Raw genomic sequence first — 26,831 nt, 5'->3', positions numbered from 1 at the left:
ACCAGTCCGCAGAAAACTCAAATTGACGTTTGCTCTGATTCAGTTTTAAAGAGCGGGTTTTGGTGGGGAAAGCTCAGGGGAGAGGGTGCTCAGACACAGAGCATTAAAGTGCAGATTTCTGCCTGGAAATTGCAGGGTGAAAGGTAACGGTGGATAAGCCCTGAGTGCGTGCAGAGTGACTTTCCCTCAGCAGATATTAGCCTCCATACAATTGAAATACCTGTTGGAGATAAGAGACAAAGGATGCCCTTCGCAGCCCAGGCAAATCTGAACTCCACAATCTCTAAGAAGGCTTGCTATGACGTATGGCCTATTGAATGTCATGAAACAAGGACTGGGCTGCAAGAATTCAACTGAAATTGTCCAGAGAGGTGTGGTGGATGCTTGTTGCTTCTCCAGGTGACCTGACTTCAAGCACATACATGTTTCGTGTGCCTCCAGTAATCACCTTCTGAAGCCCATGTTTTGTTCAGGACCAATTTGGAAAATCAAAGCTCATCTAAAATCTTCCATTCTGAATTGACAAAGTGTTTCCTCCCTTCCAAGTTATTTGATTCTGCAACACGCCCCCCTGCCCAGCAGTTAATGAAGCAAGTCAAAATGCGGCTATTTTTAGCTGATCCTGGCCCTAAAGTGCCAATCTGTCTCCTTGCAGCTTTTAATGCCATATGTGCAAAACGTTATACAATGGAAGCTTGACTGCCATTTTTGTTGATTCATGAACCAGAAGAGACATCTACTCTTAATGCAGCCGTCTATCTGTATCTTCTCCTTCAGCAGGGATAAATGCAGCTGCAGAGAGGGAGAGAGGCAGGCAGGAAGAAGCATTTTCAGTGGGAAAGAAGTACAGGGAGAATAGGGTTCAGGAGCTGTTCATCCATACTCATCTTCCATCTCAGCAGCTGCCCTGTATTGGGGGTTGGGAAAATGAGAAAAGAATCAAATAACTACACATAGTTCTGTGTGCAACTTCTCTTACATCACAGAGGGGAAAGGCAGCTGAGTGCAAAGGCGGGCATGGAGACAAGCAACTTTTGTCACATTGACACAAATAGGAAATGCCTGTATACTCCATGGGACAAGAACTTTGGGTTTTATCCAGGGCTAGTCCTACTTTTATATGCCTGTTGTTTTTGTCCATGGAGTTTTCTTGGCAGGGATACTGGAGTGGCTTGCCGGTTCCTGCTCCAGGTGGATCACGTTTGGTCAAAACTCTCCACTATGACCTGTCCATCTTGGGTGGCCCTGCACGGCATAGCTCATAGCTTCTCTGAGTTATTCAAGCCCTTTCGCCACGGCAAGGCAGTGATCCATGAAGGGGGTCACGAAGAGTCGGACACGACTAAACGACTAAACAAGTCCTACTTAGAGTAGATCCATTGAAATTAATGGATATGAGTTTGTGGTGTTTGTTACTTTCAGTGGGCCTGTGCAGAGCAGGACTGGCATTGGCTATAACACCCCGTTTTGTACAAATTAGTGATAATTTTTATTTTTAAATTTGTGTTGCACAACATGTAGGTGTTTATATACACTTAAAAAAAACACAGTAACCCAAAACTGTCATTTGTCTTTATTTATAAGAAGTGTAACTCATCTTCTTAAGGCACCTTAATCAAACCCACACATCCCAGAAGCTGTGAGTTCCCCTGGTGTCAGATGGAGCCAGGGAAACTGGCCATTAGAGCTGAATGTTCTTTTTGGGTTGGAGAAGCAAGCTTTCCCCTTTGGCTAATGGACTGGGCTAGGCTGGCCCTCTAATCTGCTGGGGTGTTCATCCTGGTATCATAAACCGATACCTGCTCAGAGGCTTTTTATTTCCGTGGAGAAGGCAGAACCCAGAAGGGTCCAGCGAAGGCACCTGATTAATGTCAATAGGCAGGGAGTTCCAAAGTGTGGATGCTGCTACACTAAAATATTGATTTATTACATCTCTTATGAGTTACATAATTTGGCATTTTCCCATTCTTTGAATGTCTGCCTTTTGACAGAGTTATAGCTTCTTTAGTAGTTTAGATTATTATTTCAATTGCTGTTGCTATATTATCCAGGGGAGAAGAGAAAAAGCAATGAGCCTTATTCCGTGGAGGATGCTAAGAAGCCAAGAGTTGTAGGAGACATTCCTATTGAACTCATCAATGAAGTGATGTCAACCATTACAGATCCAGCTGCAATGCTCGGTCCAGAGGTGAGACATGTAGTTTTCTCCAGTTTGCAAATGTGCCCATCAGCCCCGTAAGGTTGGCAACCTCTGAACTAGAAGTTGTCTGTAGGTTTTGTCACGCCTAGCTTCCTTTTATTTCAAGCAATGCATTTGTTCCCTTTCCCAACAGAATATCATAATTCAGTGTGACACTTAATACTGCCTATGGAATAAGAAGCTGCCTTAAACTGAAATAAACCATTGGTCCATACAGCTGAGTGTTTTTCACATGGATTAACAGCAGCTCCCTTCCTGTCATGCCGTTCTTCCTGTTATCACAAACTGATACCTTTCCTGCAAATATCAACTAAGAAATGCTTTAAGTAAAAAAAGGCTTCTCTTATAGAATAGGTGGTATGGAACGGTAAAATCTTTAAGTGTGAATTCTGAATTTCATCAGAGCTCATTTAAAACAAAACAACAACATTGCTAATACAGTGGTACCTTGGTTCCTAAACGGCTTAGTTGTCAAACAAATCGACTCCCAAACACCGCAAACCTGGAAGTAAGTGTTCCGGTTTGCGAACGTTTTTCAGAAGCTGAACGTCTGACGCGGTTTCAGTGGCTTCTGATTGAGTGCAGGAAGCTCCTGCAGCCAATCAGAAGCCACGCCTTGGTTTTTGAACGGTTTCGGGAGTCGAACAGACTCCCAGAACAGATTAAGTTCGAGAACCAAGGTACCACTGGATGTAGAAAGGGAGCTGATTAGTTCACCTTATCAAGATAAGTCACAGGATCACACCATGTCTCTAATCACATGGAGAAAGATGAAATTAGTCCCATTGTAATCAAATTCTGTTGTTTTTCAGTGGAATTTCTAACACACTTAGAAATGTGTTCTATCAAAACAAATGGAACAGGTTTCCAGGTGTGCTGTGTGCCTGACTGTGAAAACAAAGTAGCCAAAATTCTCAAATGTATACTGAACCTTTTTTATTTTTTCTTCTTCCTTTCATAAAGCAGACTAATTTTCTATCTGCACACTCAGCCCGGGATGAAGCAGCGAGGATGGAAGAGCGCAGGGGAGTGATTGAATTTCACGTAGTTGGAAATTCCCTAAATCAAAAGCCAAATAAGAAAATCATGATGTGGCTGGTTGGCTTACAGAATGTATTCTCACATCAGCTACCCAGAATGCCGAAAGAGTATATTACTCGTCTAGTCTTTGATCCGTAAGTTTTTCCTCCCCTCTCCATGGGAAAGGTAGATTGAGAAAGGCAATACTTTATATTGGATAAATTTGGCTTCTAGAAAAAGCATGCTTTCAGATTTTATGTGGTGAGTGGATGCAATCTTCAGAGCAGAAAAAGAAAGGTAAAGATGAACAATAAAAGCAGGTGTGCCAGATATGAAAGGCAGTTCACAACATGAAAAAATACAGTTCTCCATTTTTATTTATAATATAATGAAATTTGTAGGAAATGAGCAAAGAAAGCTCAATATATCAGGTGGCTTCTGCCAACATAAAAAAATTGGAAAAATTCACTAATAAAATAGACCAATCCCTCAAAGCTTGGCTAGACTGAAAAGTAAGGCTTAAGCACCAGTATTTACATTACTGGCTGTGTAACACTAAACCATGGTTTGCTCAATGAACCCATTCGTAGTCCCACAGATGGCTTATTTTCTAGCTGTTCCTGCATTGTGCACTCTGTAGCCTAGTGACTGTCGGTGGCCAAACAAACTCTGGTTAAACAAGGTTGTTAGATTCAGGCACAATGCCAAACTATAGCCCAAATAATCCATGGTTCTTAAGCAAATAGCAAATCTTGACTTCACATTATGGTTTGTCGCAAGATAAAGAAGCCATTTTGGACTGGATTCAGGCATTCAAACATATCACACTTGAACTATACAAACCATGGCTAGCACTATGTAAGAACCAGGCCATTGATTAATATAAATTAATATTTGTCTATTTTAGATATTACTCCATTGTAGATTATGGTTCTCTAATATCAGCCAATAAAAATGTCTCCTTAGCTGTTCCTTGAAAGCCTCTTTCCACCTGCTTAACGGCATCTGTATTTCTTTATTATTTTTGGAGTCTAATATCTTCACCAAACTTGGGTTTCAAAAACCTGCCCCACTGTTAATATATTGTTGTTGTTGTTGTTTGGTGGGGGGAAGAGGACTGTTGTTTTATATTTGCACCTGTGGTTGTTACAATGATAATTTCGTGTTGGGAATTCAAAACTGTTCCTCAGTTTGAAGAAACAAGTAATTTTTCAATATAATGTAGAAAACATAATATAGAACTGTATGATGGGGCGTTCAGATATTCGTTTGGAAGGGGGTTGGAAAACGCGGTAATAACTACTTCAGTTTAAGAAATGGCCCAATTTCCTGGTCATCTTTACTTTTTAAATAAAGTGAATCAGCAGCTTTCTTTTTAATGTAATATATTGCTAAGATCTTGTATTTACCGACTGTGCAGAGCATGAAGTTGGCGTCAGGTCTTTGCATCAAATGCTTTTATTATTTATTGCTGCTCTAGCTGTGGATGTGAGATATGCTAATGCTTATGCATCACTCGCTGTGAAACAAGCCTGACATAAAATGTATATAACTCCAGGAAACACAAGACCCTTGCATTGATCAAAGACGGCCGTGTGATTGGCGGCATCTGCTTCCGAATGTTCCCGTCTCAAGGATTTACAGAAATAGTTTTCTGCGCTGTGACTTCTAACGAACAAGTCAAGGTAAGGACAAAGTCAGTGGTAGGGAAAGGCACAAAATTCACCGTACAATATGCAGGCATAATTGCATTGTGTAGGGGCACATCCCATTTGATTAGCACACAGCCTTTCCCCTGACTTTGAGCCAACAGAAACAACTGCACATCTGCCCCATAGGCGGCGAGGGCGCTCCCACAGCAGGCTCATGCCAAAAAGTGCCTGGATGCAGAAATAAACGCCAGCTGTAGAAAGGTTGCCAAATTTTAAAAAGCCTGGAAATTCAGCTTGTAAAAAGAAGAAGAAAATGTGTTGTGTTTTTGTCTCAACCGTTATGCTATTCTCCTAAGTGTAGTTTGGCTATCAGCAGAGAGCCAGAACTATGAATCCATGCATCTCTAAGAGGCATTCAGCCGTGCCTCTTATCACATGAAATGAACCACATAGGAGGAACTCAGAATTCACCTTTTCTGGAATGCCTTTTAGTCATGTAACAAAGTCAATGTCAGTGTAACTGAACTAGTCGCATATTCTTCTGCCCTCGCCTCTGTTCCCCACCTTGCTTGCTTGCATATATCTTAGATTGTGAGCCTTTTAGGGCAGGAACCTCCGACATCTGTTCTTTGTCCTTCCCCACCAGATGTGGAGAACCTTTGGCCCTCCAGATGTTGCTGGACTTCAGCTTCCATCATCCCCAGCATGCATGGCCAATGGCCAGGGATGATGGGAATTTTACTTCAGCAACACGTGGAGCTTGCCACAACTAATGTACATGTAAGTAAGTTTCTATGTCAGTCATTGGTTAAAGACATCGTTCCACAGTTCTGCTCTCCTGCCTTTGTCATAGCTCGTGATCATTACCCAACCCAGTTAACCCTTTCTTAACCCACAGAAATTATTCTGTTTCATCCTCAGTCACTGCAGATTACTTAGGTGGCGGGTGGGAGCATTAGGCAGGAAAATAATATGGACCATTAGAATGTTGTTGTTTTTGTTATTGCTGTTCATTTTAGCTGATACATACCCAAAATAAAAAACCCCTTTAAATAGGACATCTTTTGCAGAAAAAGGTACTCATCGCGGAGAGAGATTTCATGATAATAATAGACTGCAAAACTGGAAAAAATCCCTGGTTGAAATCTCGACTTTAGCCATGAAATCGCTATTCTGTCAGTCTCAGCCTCCACCAGAAATATGGGGATAGCTTCTTTTGAAATGATTACTGAAGTAATAATATATGTGATGCGCTTTGAACACCCAAGGAAAAACTTTTAGGGTGGATTTCATTGTAGTGCTGAGGAGATCCTTCCGTCAGTTCTGAGAGCAGTGAAAGCCCTATTGAATTAGCGGGAGTCCTTCCACTGGCTTCTGCCACCAGAACAGGGTAGTTGATTCCAGGTCTAAATAGTCAGTCTGGGGCCCAAAGGCCTTTGTGCAGACTTGGCACACACAGCAGAACATTTAAACTTCCCTTCCCAATTACAGGGCCTGAGAGCTTCTACCCTGAAGCTTCTCGAGAGGCTGGGCTCTGAGGCAGAATTCAGTGTGCATGTGCAGTTGAAAAGGGAAAATCAGCAGCCCTTCGCCCTGGAAGTCGGAAGCATGTTATGCTGGCACCCACAAAGCATTCCTGGTGTCCCAATATGTTTCTTTGATTAAAAGTTATTTTGTCCTCAGATTCTTACATATGAGCTTCAAGGTTTTTGGCTTGTTGCATTTCGCAGAAAATAAATTGTCCTCCTAATTTCTGTGCAGGGATATGGAACTCACCTAATGAATCACCTGAAGGAGTACCACATTAAGCACAATATTCTCAACTTCCTCACATATGCAGATGAATATGCAATTGGCTACTTCAAGAAGCAAGTAAGTAGCCCTGAGACAGTGCTTTTAATCCTGTGCGAGGGACTGAAATTTTAAGAACGGTTTGCTAAGATGGAGAAGTCTTTCAGGTGGACGGTGGCCAAATGTTTGAGTGGAAAACGATGTTATTCCTTGAATCTGAAGAGTGGTGCATGTAAACCCATGCTTTGCCTGCTTCCTAAAGCCATTCATGAGCTTTATTGTCTAGTGCAGCTATCATGTGACTCTTCTGCACTCGATAAAGTTTTAGCACCAGTCCCATACACCCAACAGGGTATCTGGGGCTGGTAGGGAACAGTCAGTAACCAATACTAGACATCACTGTGGTGGTGGTGGGAAATCATCCTAAAGAAGCCACTATTATGCAGGTGAAGTGGTGTTTAAGTTCTCCTCCTATAGCCAGAGCCATAAATTGGACTTCATTCTCTAAGGAGGTAAGGTTGTAATCTGCCAGGATTTTTTTTTTTTTGTGGCGGCCCCAGAATTATGGGATATACTTCCCTCAGAGATCTGTATGTTTTCCCCAGCTTCTCAAAAGACAACTGGGAGGAAGAAATTTGTGTCCCACCAGCTATTAACTGGAGAATTAGCAGGAATTAGCTCCAAGATTAACTGGAGATTGTACTGTTGCTTTCACAGTTTCACATTTTGCATTTTTTCCTGTTCCACAGAATTATTTTATTCCTGTGTTCCTAATATTTTGTAAAGTGTCCTGCAAACATTTTTGTTAGGTCCGATTAGAAATATTGTTAATAAGTAGGTTTTCCAAGGAATGGCAGTGAACATTAATGGAGCATTCTGTATTTTGAACGAATTTCCCAAACACTTTTAATTTACCGCACAATCCAGTGTACAGTATATCTCCCTAGAAGTATATTCCACTGAATTCAATCCTAGATAATTAATGTAGAGGGTTACGGCCAATGTCGTTAACAAGCAACACCCCATCCCATCCACAATTTGGGGGGCATTTACATTTTTAAATGGGTATCATGCTTGCTCTTATGCAGTAGGATGATGACCTAATGCCAAACTTCCCTGTTGAAATTGTGCTCTGCTGTTACATTGGGAAAAAAATGTGTTGAGTGACCGCTCTCCTTCCTCCAAACAGGGACTGGATATATACTCTAATTCTTCAAAGCATATTTCAAGAATATGCACATGAGAGTAACAGTTAATGCATTCCATTTCAAAAAATCGAGAGAGGGCAGCTGAACCAGTGCGGGATTTTTGTCTCTGCCTTTGGGCACTCAACTTACATCTCCTTCCTTGTAGAACTGCTGTCAGTCGTAGGCATCCTATCCACATCTATTGAAGTTCCATCAGGGATCTTTCCCCTTTAATTTTATTGCACAGGTTTTTGGAACATCTATATGCCATTTGGGTTTCTTTGATTGTTTCCTTTTTGAGGTCTTCCTGAGGCCCTATGTAGCTTGCAGGGCGACTTTGAAAATCTGAGGTAGAGGGTGAACTCAGTCTAAAATGGGCACTGTGGTATATATAGTGGCCGCAGGTATATGTGTATTTCAGCAGTGTGTAAGTTGGTGAATGATGTATTCATCTGGGCTCAAGAGTTGTGGTTTGAAAGCCCACAAGGCAAAAGGTGCTTCCATGGTGGGGTGGGGACGGACCTCACAGTGGTTCCAAAAGGCTGCTGGAAAGCAGGTGAACAAAGTGCGTTGACAATGACTCTTCTTTCCCTTAGGGGTTTTCAAAAGACATAAAAGTACCAAAAGCAAAATACGTTGGCTATATCAAGGATTATGAAGGAGCAACTTTAATGGGATGTGAACTAAACCCAAGGATCCCTTACACCGAATTCTCAGTCATCATTAAGAAGCAGAAAGAGGTAAAAAAAAAAAAGTAAACCAAATGTTTTATTTTATTATTTTTTAAAACACGAATTACTAGTACCTGCCCCGCAAGTATTTCTTAGACATATGGTTTATTGCACAACTTTTACAGAGGGGCTTGTTCTGAGTGGCTTTGGAAATGGGAAAGCATTCCTTTCCTTTTCTTACAGGCAAAAAATACTGATGTATGGAACGATATTTGTTAGAAATGGAAAGTAGTGAAGTGTTAATTTGGCAGTTTGGTACACAAATGTGGGTTTTCTTCTCGTTGTGTTACAAGCCAGCCTTACTTTATCAGAAGAATATATAAATTGCACCTTCGTTCAAAAGAGATTTTTTTTTCATCTGCTATACAACATTAAAACAACACAGATCAACTATACAAAAATACAGCAACATTTATTTATTTGTTGAATTATATTCCACCCTGAATTTGCCCCAGTAGCTCAGATTTGATCCTGTTGGGTCACTGTCAGCGCTGCAGTGCTCTCAGAATGACTGATGAAAATTGAGAAGAATAAAATAATTTAGTCAGGTTAAAAAAAATACAGTAATTCAAAAAGCCTGGACAAATAAAAAGGTTTTACTAGAATTTTTGACACCCCCCCCCCCAGTGTTTATAAATATTGTTTTCTATTTAAAGCTGCAATCCTATGATCCTATGCACACTTTCCTGGGAGTAAGCTCAGTTGAGCAGTGGGATTTCCTTCTGAGTAAGCATGCATAGGATTTCTCTGCCTGTTCACAGCATATAATGTAGAACAGGGGTGGCTAACCTTTTTCAACCAGAGGATAGCGTTGCCTTCTGGGGACCTCTCATGAGAGCCACATAGCAGCGGCCAAAAAAGTTTGTGTGATGAAAAACCATCCACTCTACTTTAGCACATATACACAAACAATGGCAAAAGTGGGATTTGAACCCATGACCTTCAATTGGCAAGCTCAGGACAACTTTCCATGTGTTCCCCACATTACTCTCCACCCATCCCAGCAACAGAAGCCTACGCCAAGTGCTCCGTCTTTCAATGACAGATCCCCCATGCTGTTGGTGAGGGAGGGTGAAGGGTTTTTTTGTGCCTCCGCAACCACCAAATTCTCAGGGGTCTTTGAGGCAGGGGCAGAGGTTAGCCACACCTAGCATAGTGGTTCCATGGACCAGGTAGCCCTACCACCAAAGGCTGCCTCGCAGCAATAAAAGAGCAGCTTTTAAAATGAAAAGCGGAACATTCTTAATTTTTAATCCGACAGTGTAACCTGTTTTAATTTGGTGTACAAAAGTCCTCTAATGCCATTGTCCCGTAGCATGGTCAGAGGTTGAGTGATGGGAGACTACCTGGGAACCACATGCTTGCCACCTTGAGTTCCATGATGGAAGAAAGCAGAGATGTATTAACACACCTAAGTGAAGTCCCTAGTTGTGGTTCATCTTTAGCTGGAGGCAACTGGTTTTGTGCAGCAGCCATGCTTTCAGTAGAGCATGGATAAGCATCACACTGCAGACCGCGATGTGACTCAAGCCTGCTCCTAATGTGTGAGAAGGCCACCTAGATCCATAGAAATCATAAGCACCTCTAATGCCCCTTTACTCATCTATGCCTGTTTGGTGCAGTACCTACTTCCTTCACCCCAAAAGTATAATTTCCGTGTTACTTTCGTTGCAGATTATTAAAAAGTTGATCGAAAGGAAGCAAGCTCAGATTCGGAAAGTTTATCCTGGCCTTTCTTGTTTCAAAGATGGTGTACGGCAGATTCCCATAGAAAGCATTCCCGGAATTAGTATGTACCATCATACATCAGTTATCATTGGGTTCATTCTTTTTCAGTTTAAACTTGAGAATTTCTTTTGTTGAAGTGACTTGCTTCTAGTTATTCATAACAATTCTATACCACTTTTGAAATAATGCATTAAAAGTAGTTGATTATATTTGAATCTGACGCTCTGTGAGGTTTTATGCACATGTTGAGTTTATTTTTGTAGCCACAGGCTTTTATGCCGTACTGTACAGCCAGTGCTTTCTCCATCAGATGTTTTGTGTCCTGCTATCTAGTACAGGCAACGACTGTTTTATGCTTGTCCAGTATATGTACAATGTGCACATTGTTGCAATGCGGAAGTGGCCAGAAAAGGGGGTGGGCTTATGTGTGCTCCGCTGACACGCACAGGGTTCAGGAACCGCTACGCAAAATGATCATTGCCTCTACACAGATTTTCATTGCAGTCCTAAACCTACTCAGAAGTAGGTCCCACAGAGCGCAGCTCTATCTGTAAAGAAAATTCACATGGGATTGTTAGCAAGCATCCAGTTACACAAGAAGCCTGCTTCTGCAACAGAGCAAGCAGCTCCTGCCCCTTCCTCTACGCTGCAGTCCCCATACGCCTAAAACCTTTTCCAGGAGGTTGGGAAGAATTCACGAAAGGCCTCTAAATAGACAAGGGCTACAGCTTGCAGAAAGCAGCAATGGATGCTGTCCTTTGGAATTTGCATCTGAATAAATTAGTGCAATGGGACATACTCCTAAATAACTGAATAGAATTGCAGATGTTACTCTCCCCACCTTTGAATAGCAGAACCCCATTCCATACTCCAAACTGTGTTTGAAAGTCCTCTCAGTTTCAAAAGCAGTTTGCGACATAGCCTGGGAAGGGGGCAGCATTGGGCATGTAGGATTAGGTTATTTTTACTAAAGTAGGATGACTAGATAAATTAGTCAGTTTTTTTTATAAAAAAAATCTTCATCAGATTTGTATACTGCCCTTCAAAAGATCTCGGGGCGGTCCACAGGATTTTGTGGTTTATCCTACTTAGACATACTTGAACATATAATTGAATATTGGAGTGCTGACTAAAGCAAACTGGGTGGACTTGGAATTACTGTAGCTGTTACTTTTGATTGGTATTTCAGTAAGGATGCAATATAATTCTATGATAGGTCCACATCAACTCAGTTACTTTGTAATCTAATGTAATTTATTCTTAAATGCTTCACTTTTGTTTGCTATATAGGAGATACTGGCTGGAAACCAAGCAGTAAAGAAAAAGGGTAAGCGTTGTTTTCGACAATGAAGAAAGCCTTCTAGAGTTCACCTGTACTGTACCTGTGAAGCACTGATATGTGTTGCACAATTGTTAAGTAACTAAAGTACATTTTTAATTAGTGGGCGATTGCTTTTTATTAATTAAATAGCATTACAAAACTAAACAAATCATACATTTTAATCTTGTCTACTTTTCTTTTTTTCAAGTAAAGAACCCAAAGATCCAGATCAGCTTTACAGCACACTAAAAAACATTCTACAGCAGGTCAAGGTGAGCATTAATTTTCTGTAAATATTTTGAAACCTTTTCCCGCTATGGAGCGTTGTTACATGAGTGTATTTTCTCCCATCTACCAGAGCCATCAAAGCGCTTGGCCATTCATGGAACCAGTGAAGAGAACAGAAGCTCCTGGATATTATGAAGTTATAAGGTTCCCCATGGGTAAGGCCATCAACTTTTTAAAAAGTAGAGCATCCAATGAACCAGAAGCAAATTGAGTATATAGGCTTTGCTCCCAGAAACCAAGAGTACGGGGGGAGAGGGTATTCATTTATACTGCTCCATGAAATCTTGCACAAATGTCTGAAGTTTCTTGCAGTGCACTGCAACAGTGCAGCAGTTCTTGCATTTATAGTACAAAAGGAAACAGGAAAAGGAAGCTGCCGTATACTGAGTCAGAACATTTGTCCCTCTAGTTCAGTATTATCTTCACTGACTGGCTGTGGTCTCCGGGATTTTAGACAGGGATATTCCCACCCCTACCTGGAGATACCAGAGATCAAACCTTTCCCTTATGATAAAGACTACCCTAGTAGTCTGTGTAAGTGGAAATTACTTGCAGTAACAGAACTTTGGATAGTAGAAAAGTGTTTTATGTATAGCTTACAGTAACACCTTTGCCCTACCCTCCAAATAATTACAAGTTTTCACTACTGAGATTTTCACCGACCCAAATGATTTAATTTCAGGGGATGGGAGCCACAGGTCTGGCTGGTGGGGGGCACTTACCATGATGGTGGGTTTTTTTTTAAATACTTTTCAAACTGCAGCCCGTAGTGGCAGTCATATCACAACTCTGGCCACTGTGTTCCCCCATTTCCCATAATTCATATTTGCTGGAATGATTCCAACTGTAGTCTGGTCATCACCATGGGCCAAGGTTTAAATAAAATAAAAATGGGGGAAAGAGCTCTCACCACCAGCCTATTTTCAGTGTGTACATTTTAAAATAGGAATTAGGAGGTCTGTAAGAGCACTTTTGAAACAGGACTTTTTCACTAAAGAAGCACAGGGTGGGGAGGATGACAATAGTAAAAAAATTCAAGTCTAGGATATATTACTATTGTAGGAACAAGACTTGATTTTTCTGTTTTTATACAGATCTGAAAACGATGAGTGAGCGACTGAAGAACAGGTACTACGTGTCTAAGAAGTTATTCATGGCAGATCTGCAGCGAGTCTTTACAAACTGCAGAGAGTACAACCCTCCTGAAAGTGAATACTACAAGTGTGCCAATATATTGGAGAAATTCTTCTACACAAAAATTAAAGAAGCTGGGTTAATTGACAAGTAATCAGTCCTTCTCTCATGCAATCAAGATGCCTAATTTAAGAGCAGAATATGCAGTTGATCTTTGAATAGAATTGAAATTTGTGTTTTAAAAAAAACATTTTATTTACTAGCACTTTTAAAACATGTAATATAGAAGAGTTTATTTTATTAAAGTCTTTTTAAATGTACACTTGCATGCCCTTTTGCAGTGTATTCAATAATACATTTTTATTAGAAGTATTGCACAAACTGTTTGGGGATTTGAAAAGGGAAATTTTTCCAAGCAGTGAATGTTTAAGCTTAATGTAATGCAGTATCAAATTGTAAAATAGCTTTTTATTTTTTACAAAAGATGCTAATGAAGGGGGAAATGAGTTTTATATATATTTTAATGAAACACTCAACTAAGAAGGTGCTATGAAAGAGAAATCCTCTAAGATACAAAAACCCCAGTAGGTTCAAACTTCCTCTGTGAATTTGATTCTTTAATATTAGAGTTTGCAAAGAAAATCTAAATATGTAGCATCATCTGACTTTGTGTTAGGTCATTTCCAAAAAAATCTGTGGTAGTCACAAACCACTTTTTAAAACTTTTGTAGTGCCAGCAAAAGCTTAATTCAGATAAACGATAACCATTTCTACCTTTATGCCCTAATCCAGCAAAAGCTTTGTCTGCATAAGTTTTTACATACCTTTATCCCTGAAAAGCCATTCTTCCCTTAAAGTCACACTTGGTCCTGCAGTACTTGGGTGAAAAGAGATAGTCTTGATTTTCACACACATAGGCTAACACTAGATGTCACCAGTCACCAGATGAACTGGCGAAGGAAGCGCACCGCCCCCAGCAGCGCGATTCCAGTGGGGTGCCACCATGGCTGCCTCCCCCCCCGCCTGCGCCCTGTGGGCAGCACACCCCGCCCCCCAGTGCTAGAGCATGAAGCTCCGCCACTGACCAGATGTGACTGACATACATATGAAACCAAAGCACATGCAGATTTACATGTGCATTTGACTAGCCCATATGATCTTCCTTTACTATCCTTACCCAATGGAAATGTCTCCTCTCTAGCTGCTACTACCACAAATTATTTAATTCTTGTGTTCAACACTTTCTAGATCAATACTGTTGATACTTTCAAAGGTTTCATGAACTTCCCCATAAAAGTAGTTTTGAGCACACCCACCTCTCCCAGTGTTTATAGGGATTATTTTGGTTACATTAAACAGATTTTCAACCGAAGTATTACTAGAACGTTATTGATCATTACTTCTGTATTTTACCTACTCATTATATTAAATATTGGAGTTACACCTTCATTCAGGTAGGTGAGGGAAGGAAATATTCACTTGTTTGAATGTGAGCAGGCAGCAATTCTGCAACACCCAAGAAAGTAAATTTATTCATTTTATTTCTTTCTCCTAATTTATACAAAGGCATTCAAGAACTAGTTTCATTGTTTTTATATGCGCTGAAATATTTCACTAGCAAAACGGATGTAAAAAAATTGCCAAACAGAATTACAAGAGAAATATATTTTCAAAATGGCTATGGTAGTGTTTATTCTAAGATTAGATTACCCTTGCTAGGTAACGGTACAAAATTAAGTCAAAATGGTAACATATAAATGCCTTAGTGCTTTATATAAAAATCAATTTATTTGGCTTTGTATTTAAGGTACAATGATGCAGCTGTGTGTTAGAGTATTTAAGTAGTAATTTTCAATTATTTTGTAAACTGGGCCAACAAAATCACCTCTTAAGCTTGATATCCTGTGAAAGTGTTATTTTCAAAGATTCTTATTGTCTTGAAATTAGAGTCTCTTCTATATTGAGAACATTTGGTTTCTAATTTAAAGATTATTTTCATAGATATTGTGCAATAAAGCTATATAGTACGATGTGTTTTAAAAATGCTTTAAGTGAAATTCTACATTTGTAAAATTATTTATTGTTCTGGTATAAAATGGTTTTAAATTATATGTATAAAATTAATCTTGTGTGCTATTTCGTACTTTGCATATAAAAAACCCCTGAAATATTTAACTTGTGTGAATAGACTTTCTGACAAGTGTACCATCACTTTCAGATGGTAAGAACCAAACACTATGCTATCCCATGTAGTTAATCTGTTTTCCTGTGGACCCCCCAATAATAGATCTGAATTGAAGAGAGTGCAACTATTACCAAAAGGAACTATCTTCATTACATGTTCACATGAAGAGCACAAAAAATGTTGGCTTATAAATTGAGCATTCCAATTCACCCCTTGGAACCTACTCGTAGATTGAGGACAGCCAGAGGGTAAGCTTATTCATGTTTACTCAGAATCATTGTGATCAGTAGGGTTTACTTCCAAGTAACTGCGTAAGAATGCACCTTGGAATCTTTTTAAGATAGCTGTGCTACTATCCTTATGCAGTTAAAGTGAAACATCGGAACAAACACAACGGAATGGATGCTGGAACAATAGCACTACTGAGATAGCAAACTAAAATAGCTATCTTTTTCAAAAACATTGACAATTTTATTTCAATATGATCATTTAGAAAACACTACAAAGACTTTCAACAGTTAAATCTGTAATCTGAAGATTTGCTATAAAAGTAGAATTACATTAATCTACATTTCAAGCAAAAAGAAATCCTCATTTCCTGTGTAACATGAAACTAGAAAAAAAAAACACTAAATACATCAACAAATTTGAAGTTTACAATTTTTAATATAAAATCTAGTTGTTTATATATTACATAAATTTCAACTGTATGTGCGTTGTGTTGGGCCAGGGTGTGTTAAAATCTAAAAGCTGTTTTATGTACATAGTTAAGATTTTCCAGTAATGATATTTCAGCAAATACACTTTACCTTTATATCAATACAACTACTTAAATGGTCAAGTTAAAGGGTTTGTTCCCTAAAAATGTTATTAAAATCAACCAACGCATTCAAATACCTCATTAGATCTGGGCAGTGATTTCTTTTTAAGAGAATTACACATGCGGCTCTTTTTCTGCTTAAAAATTGGAGAATCCAGAAAGATGTTATCTGTAAAAGGGTCTCCTCTTCTGAGCTTCCTATCAAAGCAAAATAGTACATTAGTTTTGAAAGCATTCATGTAATTCTTACTTTAGGGACGCGGGTGGCGCTGTGGGTAAATCCTCAGCGCCTAGGGCTTGCCGACCGCATGGTCGGTGGTTCAAATCCCCGCGACAGGGTGAGCTCCCGTCTGCGGTCCCAGCTCCTGCCCACCTAGCAGTTCGAAAGCACCCTTAAGTGCAAGTAGATAAATAGGTACTGCTTTCTAGCGGGAAGGTAAATGGCGTTTCCATGTGCTGCGCTGGTGCCAGCTCGCCAGGGCAGCTTCGTCACGCTGGCCACGTGACCCAGAAGTGTCTCCGGACAGCGCTAGCCCCCGGCCTCTTAAGTGAGATGGGTGCACAACCCTAGAGTCTGTCAAGACTGGCCCGTGCGGGCAGGGGTACCTTTACTTTTAATTCTTACTTTGCCTCATAACTAAATTCATAAGCAAGTCAGATTCATAAGCAAGGTTGGATTTTATATTCAAAGTTAATTCTAAACTAATACAACAAATTTCTAAAAACTAAATTATACAATAAATTTTTGAAAGAAACTGGTGCATATCCATTTAGAAACAAATATACTGACCTGCTGAGACTTGGTTCCTTATAGCTCACGCGATCAGTACATCTACGTTTCTTTCGAGGAGTACCTTTTATTCCAGTACTCATCAGTGGGTGAGAAACTCTAGTTTGGATAGAAGTTGATTCGAAATTGGTAATATCACTGAAACAGGGATGACATTTTTCAAGAGCCCTAGATGGTTTATCTGCTGGGAGAAAAATGTTTAAATGTTAATGCCAGCAATGAATAAGCTTTAAACAAACCCTCTTCCTGTGGCTCCAAACAACACCTTAATATTGGTAAAGGTCTGTATATGAATTCTGCAGAATGTTAAGTTTATTCGATTTTTAAGATGACAACAAGCAATATTCATGATAAAACCAGACTTGGCTCTTGCTGGAAAAAAAGAATCAATTTCAAACCATGCCTGCAAATGGGAGTTCAAAGGGTGATTGGTGGTTACCAGGAAATCCTTTGAACTTCCAAAGTTTGCCTGTGGGAGGTGGGGGAACTGAGGATCTGGCCCACATGCTGCTTTCCCACCTTTTACAGGTTATAAGACTAAAATGTGTGCAAATTATGTCTTTTATTTTAGGCATTTTTTAATAGCTTATGATGTGCAAATCAACCAGGAAAAGGAGTATGGCTATTCTTTCTCCCTCTGGGAAGCTCCAGAGGGCGAGTGCTCTTTATTGGGAGACAAAATGTAAGAACATGAGCATGTTTGTGTCTAGTTCATTGGTTTTCCACCAGTGTGCTATGGCACCATGGACTTGAGGAACATTTAGGAGAGCCCTGGGGGCCATCCTTTCATTAACTTGCAGCCTGTATCTTCCTGCATTATGTCTTTCTTTCTGCGGAACGTTTAGGGGAGCCGGCAGATTTAACTTGCAGCTCATTATCTTCCTGAAATAAAAGTGGCAAATCAAGCAGAGACACTTTTGCAAGACTGTTTATCTTCTTAGAATCTCTCCCAACAAAAATCCTCCCCAGCTTCAGTAACTAACAGTTCCATAGTTTTACACAGAGGGCATGAGAAATGCAAGAAAACAGCAAAGTAGCTTGATGATGTGTGTGCCTGGATGTGTGTTCTATGAGGGATTTAAAAATAACCCTGAAAATGAAGAGTGTCTTCTATTTCTCACTCCTTCTTACTTCCAATATCCCTCCCCCCTCCCCTGCCCCTGGCAACACCGCCCTCCTTAAGAGTCACCCAGCTTTATGGGGACAGGGAGAATGTTGCAGGAAAGGAGCATGTCTGAATGTGTGTCCTGTGCTGTGTTTCTCGGTTTCCTTCCCCATAATGACAAAATATTTCTGCTTCTGATCTTAATCTGGTATTGCCCTCTCCATCCCACCCCCATTATGTGCACGCTAATTTCAGGAAAGGCACACAGAGGTTGCCAGGTGGGGTGCGTCAGCTCAGCCCTGCAAAGCAGTGGCATTGCTTGGGTTCCAGTCAGCACGTGCGCTCCCACTTACATGTGCACCAAAAATGGTGCCAAAAAGGGCTGGGGGTAGAATGAGAAAATCCCCACTTATGTGCATCCTGTAACAATCCCAGTGTAAGTGGCTTCCACAGCGGAGCCACAGAAAGAATGTGGTTGGTGAAGGGAGCCGTGGACTCAAGAAGGTTGAAAACCGCTGGTCTAGTTAGCCCTCTTCCTGGCAATTCTAAAGTGGAGAAAAAACTACAGGAAATATCCAGTTGTGGCATTCCATTTGTGCAAATTAGATTTATCCTTTTTGCAGCCAAAGAAAGAGAAATCCTATTGTGTTTGATCAAATTTAGATTTCTAAACTTTTCAGAGTTAGCTGTCGGTATCTCTATGCTTATTCACATACAGATTTTTTTCAAAACAAAATTATAACTTACTTTCAACATTTTCCTTATCTGCAGAATTAACAGATTTTTTAGTATTCCTGTTTTTCCCCTCAGGACTACTGCCATGCTGTTCATTCACAGCGTTCTTTGATTGTTGCCTTGTGTGTCTTGGGCTGCCATCAGTTGTGCATTCTAAGCTTTTCCTGGATTTTTTCATGCAAGGCACATACTGACTATCATCAGAGTCCTCTTCTGAAGCAAATGATTCGTCACAAGAAGTTTCTGATTCTTCTCTATTATTTTTTTCTTGGACGTTATTCTCTTCAGCTTTGTTTTGTCGGAAAGGTGTGATATGGACACACTCCTCAAAAACAAAATCATAAGCATCATTGGAACCAGTTGATCTATCTGTTTTTTCTTTGGAACAGCACTTCCTATTATGGCTTCTCTCTTTTCTGGACCTTGTCCTGCACCTAGTTTTTGTTTCCAATTTCCTTTTCTGGTCTCTCTCTTTGTGTGTTTGAGAATCTCCAACAATTTTAAAATCAGTTTGTTTGGGGGCTGCTGTTGGGGTATTTGATTTAGGTAACATATTAGGCTGTTCCAAAGTTTTGTCTGTGTTTATCTTATGTTTCTCTTGAGAAACGTAAGTTTTTTCATATTGTTCATTATTTTTCACCAAGCCTGACTCAGGGCCATGTTCATCTTGTTGGCAACATTCTGTTATCTGCTCAAGTACTTCCGGACTGCTACCATCAGATACATCAAATGGATTCTGAGTTTTGATCCTGGAGTAGTGACGACGGATAGATACATTTTTTAGTAAGCTACTTTCAAATTGCATGTTCTCTTCATTTCTGTTCTCATACTCCATATGACAGTGGGAACTACTTTGCCAACCTGGTAATTTAAAATAATGTGTCAATTCTGCAGGGAAGCTTAAAAATACATACATTAAAGCTTTAAGTAGTTAGTAAAATAGCACAGAAAAAAATTAGATGCTAAATATGGTTTAGTAAGGTTTGGCAGATTGGTCCATCAGATTGAACAGTTATAACAAACAGTTATAATAATAAAATCATTATTATTCTTATTCATTATAATACTGATCCAGCAGAAGTAGACATTGTGTACCAATAATGCCTGTGCATAGAGAATTACAACAGAAATCTGTGAACTTGCTCTGTTCCACAAGCAAAGGTAATTGTATCAGATCATTTTCACCTCAGTACAAGTACTTTGCCAAAGCTGTGCAGAGTGGGAAAGAGAACTGCAGAACTGAGTCTTGTGAGAATCAGTTGATTATGCCAAATCTATATGTACATTTATGTCCCACTATCTCATGCCTGAGTATTAAAGGCAGCAAATTTGACTTAAAATGTTTAATTAAAAATGCATTATGGTTGCAAACCAGTTGAGATCCCTCTGTCAAACCTTTGATCCAAATAGAGCCTTCTGTTAGCAGAACAGATTAAGGCAATTGTAAATGAATCTTCCCCAGCATCCCCAACTCCAATGCCACCTGCTCTGGAGGCAGGGGGACTCTTCAGAGCTTGGGCTGAGGGGCTACCTCACTGAAGATTGCCTCAATCCCTGTTCCACTGACAGGAGGCTTTGCTAAATTAATGAGCCTTCTGTCAGCAGAGGGACACCTTTCATAAAGATTGCAGTTATGGCACATAGCAAGGAAATAGCTTTGCACAAGATTATGAAACTTCTTTGATGTTATGCTGCTACCTGTGACCAGAATCCAAACAGCTACTTTTAGTTGTTCCTAAGACAGGAAAGGTATACTCCTTGCTCCCACTGCAGTAAGCAAACCTCCAAGTAATACTGTAATCTGCTTTTAAAATCCACTCAGCTTTGAAAGAAGCATGTGGTTTAAGAAACAGAATATAAGGTATGCAGAATCAGCAGCGGTTCTTTAGAACCCAGCTAATGCTCTTTAATAGTAAAGCCTTTGACCCATGTTTAGAATCTTAAATGCGGGATTACCTACCTGTATCCTTCTTTGATGTTGAAAAAACATCTTCAGTCATAACATCTTGCTGAGAATCAGCTGCAACATCTGAATAATTTGTATCTGTATTATCCTTTAATTCTTTTCCAGATATTTTATCTTGCTTGCTTGCATCTACAGAAAGTATATGCCTTAGATGTGCCCTAAGGGGGGGGGGGGGAAGGTGAAATTCACGGAATTATTTTAATAGCAGATTCTCATACAGCAGTTTTGGTACACACACCCCGCAAGAAAAATTAAGGGTTTCCTAAATTAAAACTGAATGAGAACCTTCACTCTTGTAAACAAAGGTATATTCCAGGAATATGCGCTTGAGAATGAAATTCAAAGCTACTTGGCAGTCAGTTTTCTCAACTTCAAATTGGCTTTGGACAGGGGAAAATGTTTTAATTAAACACTGCATTAAAACACACTTTCTAAGAAACATTCCTGTTCAAAAGTGCTGTACTTGGTGGTAAAGTACTGTTGTTCTAAAGAAATAACACTGTCAGAAACTGCTAAAATATGCCTCCTGTTGTGATCTTCATAACTCCACCCACTCTGGGGAAACATGCAACAAGATTTTGCTTCACTCATGCAGGCTAACCATTGCTTTCTCCTAGACAGGAAGGGATGTACGAGGGCTTCCTGTCTCAGTGGTGCTTCATTTAAGAGTGAGCCTTGTGTTTCTGGTCCTGCTCTTTGAACTTGCCTCTTGGGTTTTGCTTGCTGGTTTGCCAGATTGCTCTTTGGTCCTGACTCATTGGCCCACACTCAGTCAAAACTCCAGCCCACAGGCCAACCCTGATAATTACTGGTACTTATGGAGAAAATATGGTTGCAGAATATGCAGAATACATCTGAATAATTCCAGATCCATGCAAACATTTTTGAGCTTGGCATTGTTAACTGGTCATTTGGTAAATTTCTCAATTCTAATCATTTTATTTCATAATTGAGAGACAAAAGGCATCTAAGCTCTTCTCTCACACCCTGCATTTTCCACTTTTGGATTGTCTTCATCACATAATTTTGACTCAGTGCTCTAATAACATGGACTATAAACTTTAGTACATATATTCATGGAATAGTTTTCATAATCTAATATACAGGCTTTTTAGAGAAGAGCTCTTGAAATTCAAGAACCACCAGTCAACATGAGAAAACCATTTTTTCTATCCCACAGCAACATTTTTTGGGGGGCGAGGGGGAAGTGATAAATTAACAGAAACCACTTTCAATTATCATAGTGTCTGTGTAGGTGTGCACCTGCGTGTATAAAACACAATCTAAAATATATTTTATTGATGCAAGTTTCTTAATTTTGTTTTGAAGGGAAAAAACAGGCAGAAAAATTGAAATATATTAAGTATACTTACAAGGAATCTTGGCTTCTTACATTGCTAGAATCACACTCCTCAGCACTGGAGGCACTGAGAGTCTGGTTCTGTAAAAATTCAAGATATTATGCTGAAAACCATTATGCTGTACGGACCATACATGAAGCACATAATAAAAGTGAGATGTCTGAAAATGCGGCTCCCAGCTGCAGCTTATGAGGCAGACTATTGGATAGTAACAGAAAAGATTACTGTTACTATTGAACAGTAACAGCAAAATATTTAAGCAATTATCTTAATGGATGCAGAACTGATAACAGTCTAAAGTCAGAAAGTAACATATAAATATAAAGATGGGAAAAAGACTTACAAGAGCTGTGTTATATTGATCTTTTGCTGAACCAAGAAGACTTGTTGCATTGAGTAGGTCTTGAACAACTTTAGAAATAATCTCCTTCAAAGCCATTAATCTAGTCTAACAGAAACAAAAAGAGTTAACTGATGTAGTTACAATACAACAGTGAGCTTGTTTAGAAATAAAATGAACAGGAAATAGTGGATCCTATTTCTTGTTTAATATACAAGTTATCTGCTACCACAGGTTACATTCGCAAGGACCACCCTTCCCCATATGAACCAACCGAAACCTTGAAATAAGACATCTGAGGTCCTCATCTGTGTGCCCCACGCAAGGTATGTCAGCAGGGTGACAAGAGAACAAGCCTTTTCTGTGATAGTCCCCAATTACGAGAAGCTCTACGCCTCCAAGCTTGTCTGTCTGCCACTAACATTTGCCATCTTTTTGGCAACAGAAAAATACCTTTTCTTTTCCTAGGCATTGGGGCAGCACTAATGATCTGGCTTTATATGGTTTCTTTTTGTAGTCATTTGTGTTTTCAGCTGAAGTGGATATTTTGTGCTTTTAGGTAATTCTTTGGATAAACACTTTTAGTATTATTTGTAACGTTTTAAGGGATTTATTTACAGATTGTGTTTTATTCTTCTTGCAAATTACTTCAAAACTCCTGGTTCTGGTCTGAAGTGATAAATAAATGTTCTGTTCCTGGGCCCTGCGTGTGTTGTTGGAGCACATATAAGCGCACCCCATCCCACTCTCTTTTGGATCCAAAAGGACCCATGTATCAGCAATCATATGTCAAATGGACGCTCCTAAAACAATTGCCGCCTGTATTTTAATTGGACATTATATATGTACAACATGTATTAAGATAAAATACCTCAGAATGCTCTTTTCCTTGTTGTAATGCCAGCTTTCTATGCAAGGCAAACACCTGAAATTTCAGACTCTGATATTCTCTCTTTAAATACAGGATTGTATCTTGTGCTTCCCTCATTTTGCTCTTCTCCTCTTCCAAAGCCAGAGCTAATGCTCGATTGTTTGTTTGAAAGCTTTTCAGCAGTGTAGATGAGTTGTCTGGAAAAAAATGGAAATAATTCCTAAAATTTATATTTCTGGGAAAACTTGAATAAAATACAATATTAAAAAATACTTACTTGCAATTTTACTGTTGACAGATAAGACTTGTTTGGTTTTGCCCAACTGTGCCCATTTTTTATTTCGCCTTTCTTTCATTCGTTCTTTTATATCTTCCAGGCTGTCCTTAAATGACTTTTTCAAGCACCTTTCTCTAGTCATTTTCCACCTTAAAAAACAACAAGTGATTGCAGTTTAACAAACATTTATTTAAAAGGCTTTCTTACCAATATAGAAAAATGAACTCTTTGTCCCATCTTATATTAACACCCCCCACCCCCCAAAAATCTATCAGCTATCTGTTTTTATCATAAAATGGTACTGAAAAGGTAATGTCTGGCCTATTCTTCAACAGTACATATTGTTGAAGAGCAAGCCTATTATTTTAAATCATAAATTTGAAAGAATATACTTATACAATTTGAACCAGTAGTCTTAAAGACTGTGAACTACAGCTTTTTAAAACAAGATGGTCAAAACCACCTAGGAATAATACCCATTTAAAAATACATATTTCTTAATAAGATTTCTTATTAACCTCCCTCCACCCTCATTCCCTTCAGCATACAGTAGGGCAAAAGTGTTCCCTACTGTGTTCCCTACTTTATAAAAAAAATCATAGAAAAAGATTTATCAGACCCTAACCACTTAAGACATTTTTGCTTTTACAAACAAGCTGTGTATAAAGAAAAACCTTCAGAGCACAATCACTGCACTTGTTATTAGTAAATTAAACAACTACCTGACTTTTAGAAGACATCTGTAGGCAGCCCTGTTTAGGGAAGTTTTTAATGTTTGATGTTTTATTGTTTTTAATATTCTGTTGGGAGCCTCACAGGGTGGCTGGGGAAACCCAACCACATGGGTGGGGTATAAATAATAAATTATTATAATATTATTATCATCCATCCCTGAATTGAGCTTCTGGAGTCTATATCCACTGCAGACTCTTTCCAAACTTCTGTCTTCAGATACCCTTCCTCCAAAAAAACCACCCCCAAGTATCAAATCCAATTCCATGCATTGAACCTGGACCCTTTGTGTGGGGGACTCCCTGGTCTGCAGCCTGGGAGTCGTTTTGGACTCACAGCTGTCCATGGAGGCGCAGGTCAATTCTGTGTCCAGGGCAGCTGTCTACCAGCTCCATCTGGTATGCAGGCTGAGACTCTAGCTGCCTGCAGACTGTCTCGCCAGAGTGGTGCATGTTCTGGTTATCTCCCGCTTGGACTATTGCAATGCGCTCTACATGGGGCTACCTTTGAAGGTGACCCGGAAACTACAACTAATCCAGAATGTGGCAGCTAGACTGGTGACTGGGAGTGGCCGCCGAGACCATAGAACACCGGTCTTGAAAGACCTACATTAGCTCCCAGTACGTTTCTGAGCACAATTCAAAGTAATGGTGCTGACCTTTAAAGCCCTAAATGGCCTTGGCCCAGTATACCTGAAGGAGCGTCTCCACCCCCATTGTTCTGCCCGGACACTGATGTCCAGTGCCAAGGGCCTTCTGGCAGTTCCCTCAGTGTGAAGTGAGGTTATAGGGAAACAGGCAGAGGGCCTTCTCAGTACAGTCATACCTCGGATTGAATGCGCTTTGGGTTGAGCGCGTTCGAGTTGCGCTCCGCGGCAACCTGGAACAGAGCATGTTACTTCCGGGTTTCGCTGCTTGAGCATGAACAGACGCTCAAAACAACATCACACGCATGCGCAGAAGTGGCAAAAAGCAATGCACGCGTGCGCAGATGTGCCGTCACTAGTTACGTTTGCTTCTAGATGCGAACGGGGCTCCGGAACGGATCCCGTTCGTATCCAGAGGTACCACTGTAGTTGCTCCCGCCCTCCCATCAGATGTCAAGGAAATAAACAACTATCTGACTTTTAGAATATATCTGCAGATAGCCCTGTTTAGGGAAGTTTTTAATGCTTTATGTTTTATCACTTTTTAATGTTCCGCAGAGTGGCACTGGAAACCCAGCTAGATGGGAGGGGTATTTATTATTATTATTGGGCCTGGCCTGATTTGATTTCAATGCGCAGCCGCGTAACGGTCCTGCTTCCTATTCCCGCGTTGCAGGGGGCGGGTTGGACTAGATGATCCTCAGGCTCCCTTCCGACTTTACAATTCTCCTATCTGACGAGTGCTGGGCCGTCTGGGTCGCACCCAACCCGGGCCACTTTTAAGCGGCCGCTCCTTTCAACCAAGTGTGCTCCAAGAGAACGACTAAGCGCGGATCCGACCCCTTCAGTTTCTTAGCAGTCAGAGCCCGAGAGGCCAGGCGCTCTGGGCAGAAACGGCCTCTCCAGTTTCGGGCTCCGCTTTGTATATGGCGGGAGCCTCCATTTCCCCCCCCCCCTGCTTCCATTCTTCATCTCTCTTTTCCTACCCTCTCCCGACCGGCGGCGAACCACAAACGGAGCCCTTCAGCCGGGCTCCCTCGCACCCACCCGCCGCCATTACGGACGAAGAAGTACCGCCGAACCTGCGTCTGAGGGGCGCGTGCTCGTCCCTCGTTCTTTTTCCCTCAGCTGCCTTCAACTGCGCGACCGAGTGCGCGCGACGACCCAAAAAGCCGTTGGTGGTGGTTGGGGTTTTTTTGTGTGTGTCTGTGTCTTTCAGGCGACGACTTCGTTCAAAATTCTCCGCGGCGCTTCCCGATTGGCCGGCTTGCTCCCAGCTGAGCGGCGTCGTCGTTTCGTCATCTCGCATTTCCTCCGCGTCCTCTTTTGTTTCCGCCTTCTTTCTACGGACCTGTGGGTGGAGCTCTAGCCTTGTTTTCATCTTTCGCTCCGTCCTCAACGCCGCAAAGTGGGGCGGGCACGGCGCTCTGATTGACGCGCGGTTGAGCCAGTCGAAACGCGTAGGCTGGTGAGGGTTGCGGGCTGTTTTTCTGCTTCTGCGAAAGTCTCGTGTTGCTGGGTCTAGAATGAGTACCAATTAGAAAAGGACCCCAGCTCTGCCCTGGAAAATATAATTTATACGATCGAGATATATATCGATATCGATATATATATTTTCAGGAGGTGTTTTTAAAAAATACTCTTTAACAAGATTCTCCCCCCCTCATTTATAACATTTGTTTTTAAAGATTTCAACAGATAAAAGCAAACTCCAGAATTAGCTCGAAATATTTTCGAGTCAGATTTTTAAAAAATGTATGTTGCCTTTCTGAGGCTGCTGGTCGCTATTCTAGCTGTGAGATAAAACTTATTTCACTATTACTAAGCAAGAGTTCAAGGCTATTGAAACATAGAAAACTGGTGCAAGAGTAATGTACTGTATATAGTTTTCTCACCTTGTGTGCATGTGAGATCCTGGTGCTCTAATAGTACTTAAGGAATTACAGTACTA

At 40.5% G+C, this 26,831-nt stretch overlaps 2 protein-coding genes across 8 annotated transcripts in view; one reads left to right on the top strand and one right to left on the bottom strand.

The window, feature by feature from the left end:
• Positions 1–15,227, top strand: part of KAT2B (lysine acetyltransferase 2B) — a 48,692-nt gene extending 33,465 nt beyond the window's left edge. Inside the window, exons 9-18 of one of the 3 annotated variants that reach the window (XM_081164465.1) lie at positions 2,052–2,188; positions 3,167–3,375; positions 4,779–4,905; positions 6,634–6,744; positions 8,447–8,590; positions 10,256–10,370; positions 11,600–11,636; positions 11,839–11,902; positions 11,989–12,073; positions 13,013–15,227. In XM_081164465.1, coding sequence (XP_081020591.1) covers positions 2,052–2,188; positions 3,167–3,375; positions 4,779–4,905; positions 6,634–6,744; positions 8,447–8,590; positions 10,256–10,370; positions 11,600–11,636; positions 11,839–11,902; positions 11,989–12,073; positions 13,013–13,206 — 1,223 coding nt within the window. In that variant the 3' untranslated portion in view covers positions 13,207–15,227. Of the gene's footprint in view, positions 1–2,051; positions 2,189–3,163; positions 3,376–4,778; positions 4,906–6,633; positions 6,745–8,446; positions 8,591–10,255; positions 10,371–11,599; positions 11,637–11,838; positions 11,903–11,988; positions 12,074–13,012 lie in introns of all 3 variants that reach the window. The other 2 variants (XM_081164464.1, XM_081164466.1) reach the window with 2 other exon arrangements.
• A 656-nt stretch (positions 15,228–15,883) lies between these two features.
• On the bottom strand, positions 15,884–26,348 carry SGO1 (shugoshin 1). Of its 5 annotated transcripts, none has more exons than XM_081164568.1 (9): positions 25,963–26,348; positions 23,503–23,651; positions 23,226–23,422; positions 22,358–22,462; positions 22,027–22,094; positions 20,648–20,811; positions 18,700–19,548; positions 16,848–17,028; positions 15,884–16,255 (listed from the first exon to the last, which is right to left on the bottom strand). In XM_081164568.1, exons 1-9 carry the CDS (start codon positions 26,259–26,261, stop codon positions 16,114–16,116), a joined length of 2,154 nt encoding a protein of 717 aa, XP_081020694.1. In that variant the 5' UTR covers positions 26,262–26,348; the 3' UTR covers positions 15,884–16,113. The 5 variants fall into 5 exon arrangements, with proteins under 5 accessions (XP_081020694.1, XP_081020693.1, XP_081020697.1 ...); XM_081164567.1 differs by having other exon boundaries at positions 16,848–17,031; positions 25,963–26,346; XM_081164571.1 differs by lacking the exon at positions 25,963–26,348 and adding an exon at positions 25,928–25,960 and having other exon boundaries at positions 16,848–17,031.
• Between the last annotated feature and the right edge of the window lie 483 nt (positions 26,349–26,831).

This window comes from Podarcis bocagei, assembly GCF_964188305.1.
Source record: "Podarcis bocagei genome assembly, chromosome: 12".
NCBI classification, from domain to species: domain Eukaryota; kingdom Metazoa; phylum Chordata; class Lepidosauria; order Squamata; family Lacertidae; genus Podarcis; species Podarcis bocagei.
This window is presented reverse-complemented; position numbering and strand designations above follow the sequence as displayed.

What these genes read in the sequence shown, in the direction of transcription:
- SGO1 (XM_081164567.1), bottom strand. Translation starts at nt 26,261, where the DNA reads ATGAAAACAAGGCTAGAGCTCCACCCACAGGTCCGTAGAAAGAAGGCG. An exon ending in GTAAGAAGCCAAGATTCCTT is followed by an intron (nt 20,812 to 22,026) that starts GTAAGTATACTT and finishes CCCCCCCCTTAG; the next exon opens with GGCACATCTAAGGCATATAC. An exon ending in AACATCAAAGAAGGATACAG is followed by an intron (nt 19,549 to 20,647) that starts GTAGGTAATCCC and finishes TTAAATTACCAG; the next exon opens with GTTGGCAAAGTAGTTCCCAC.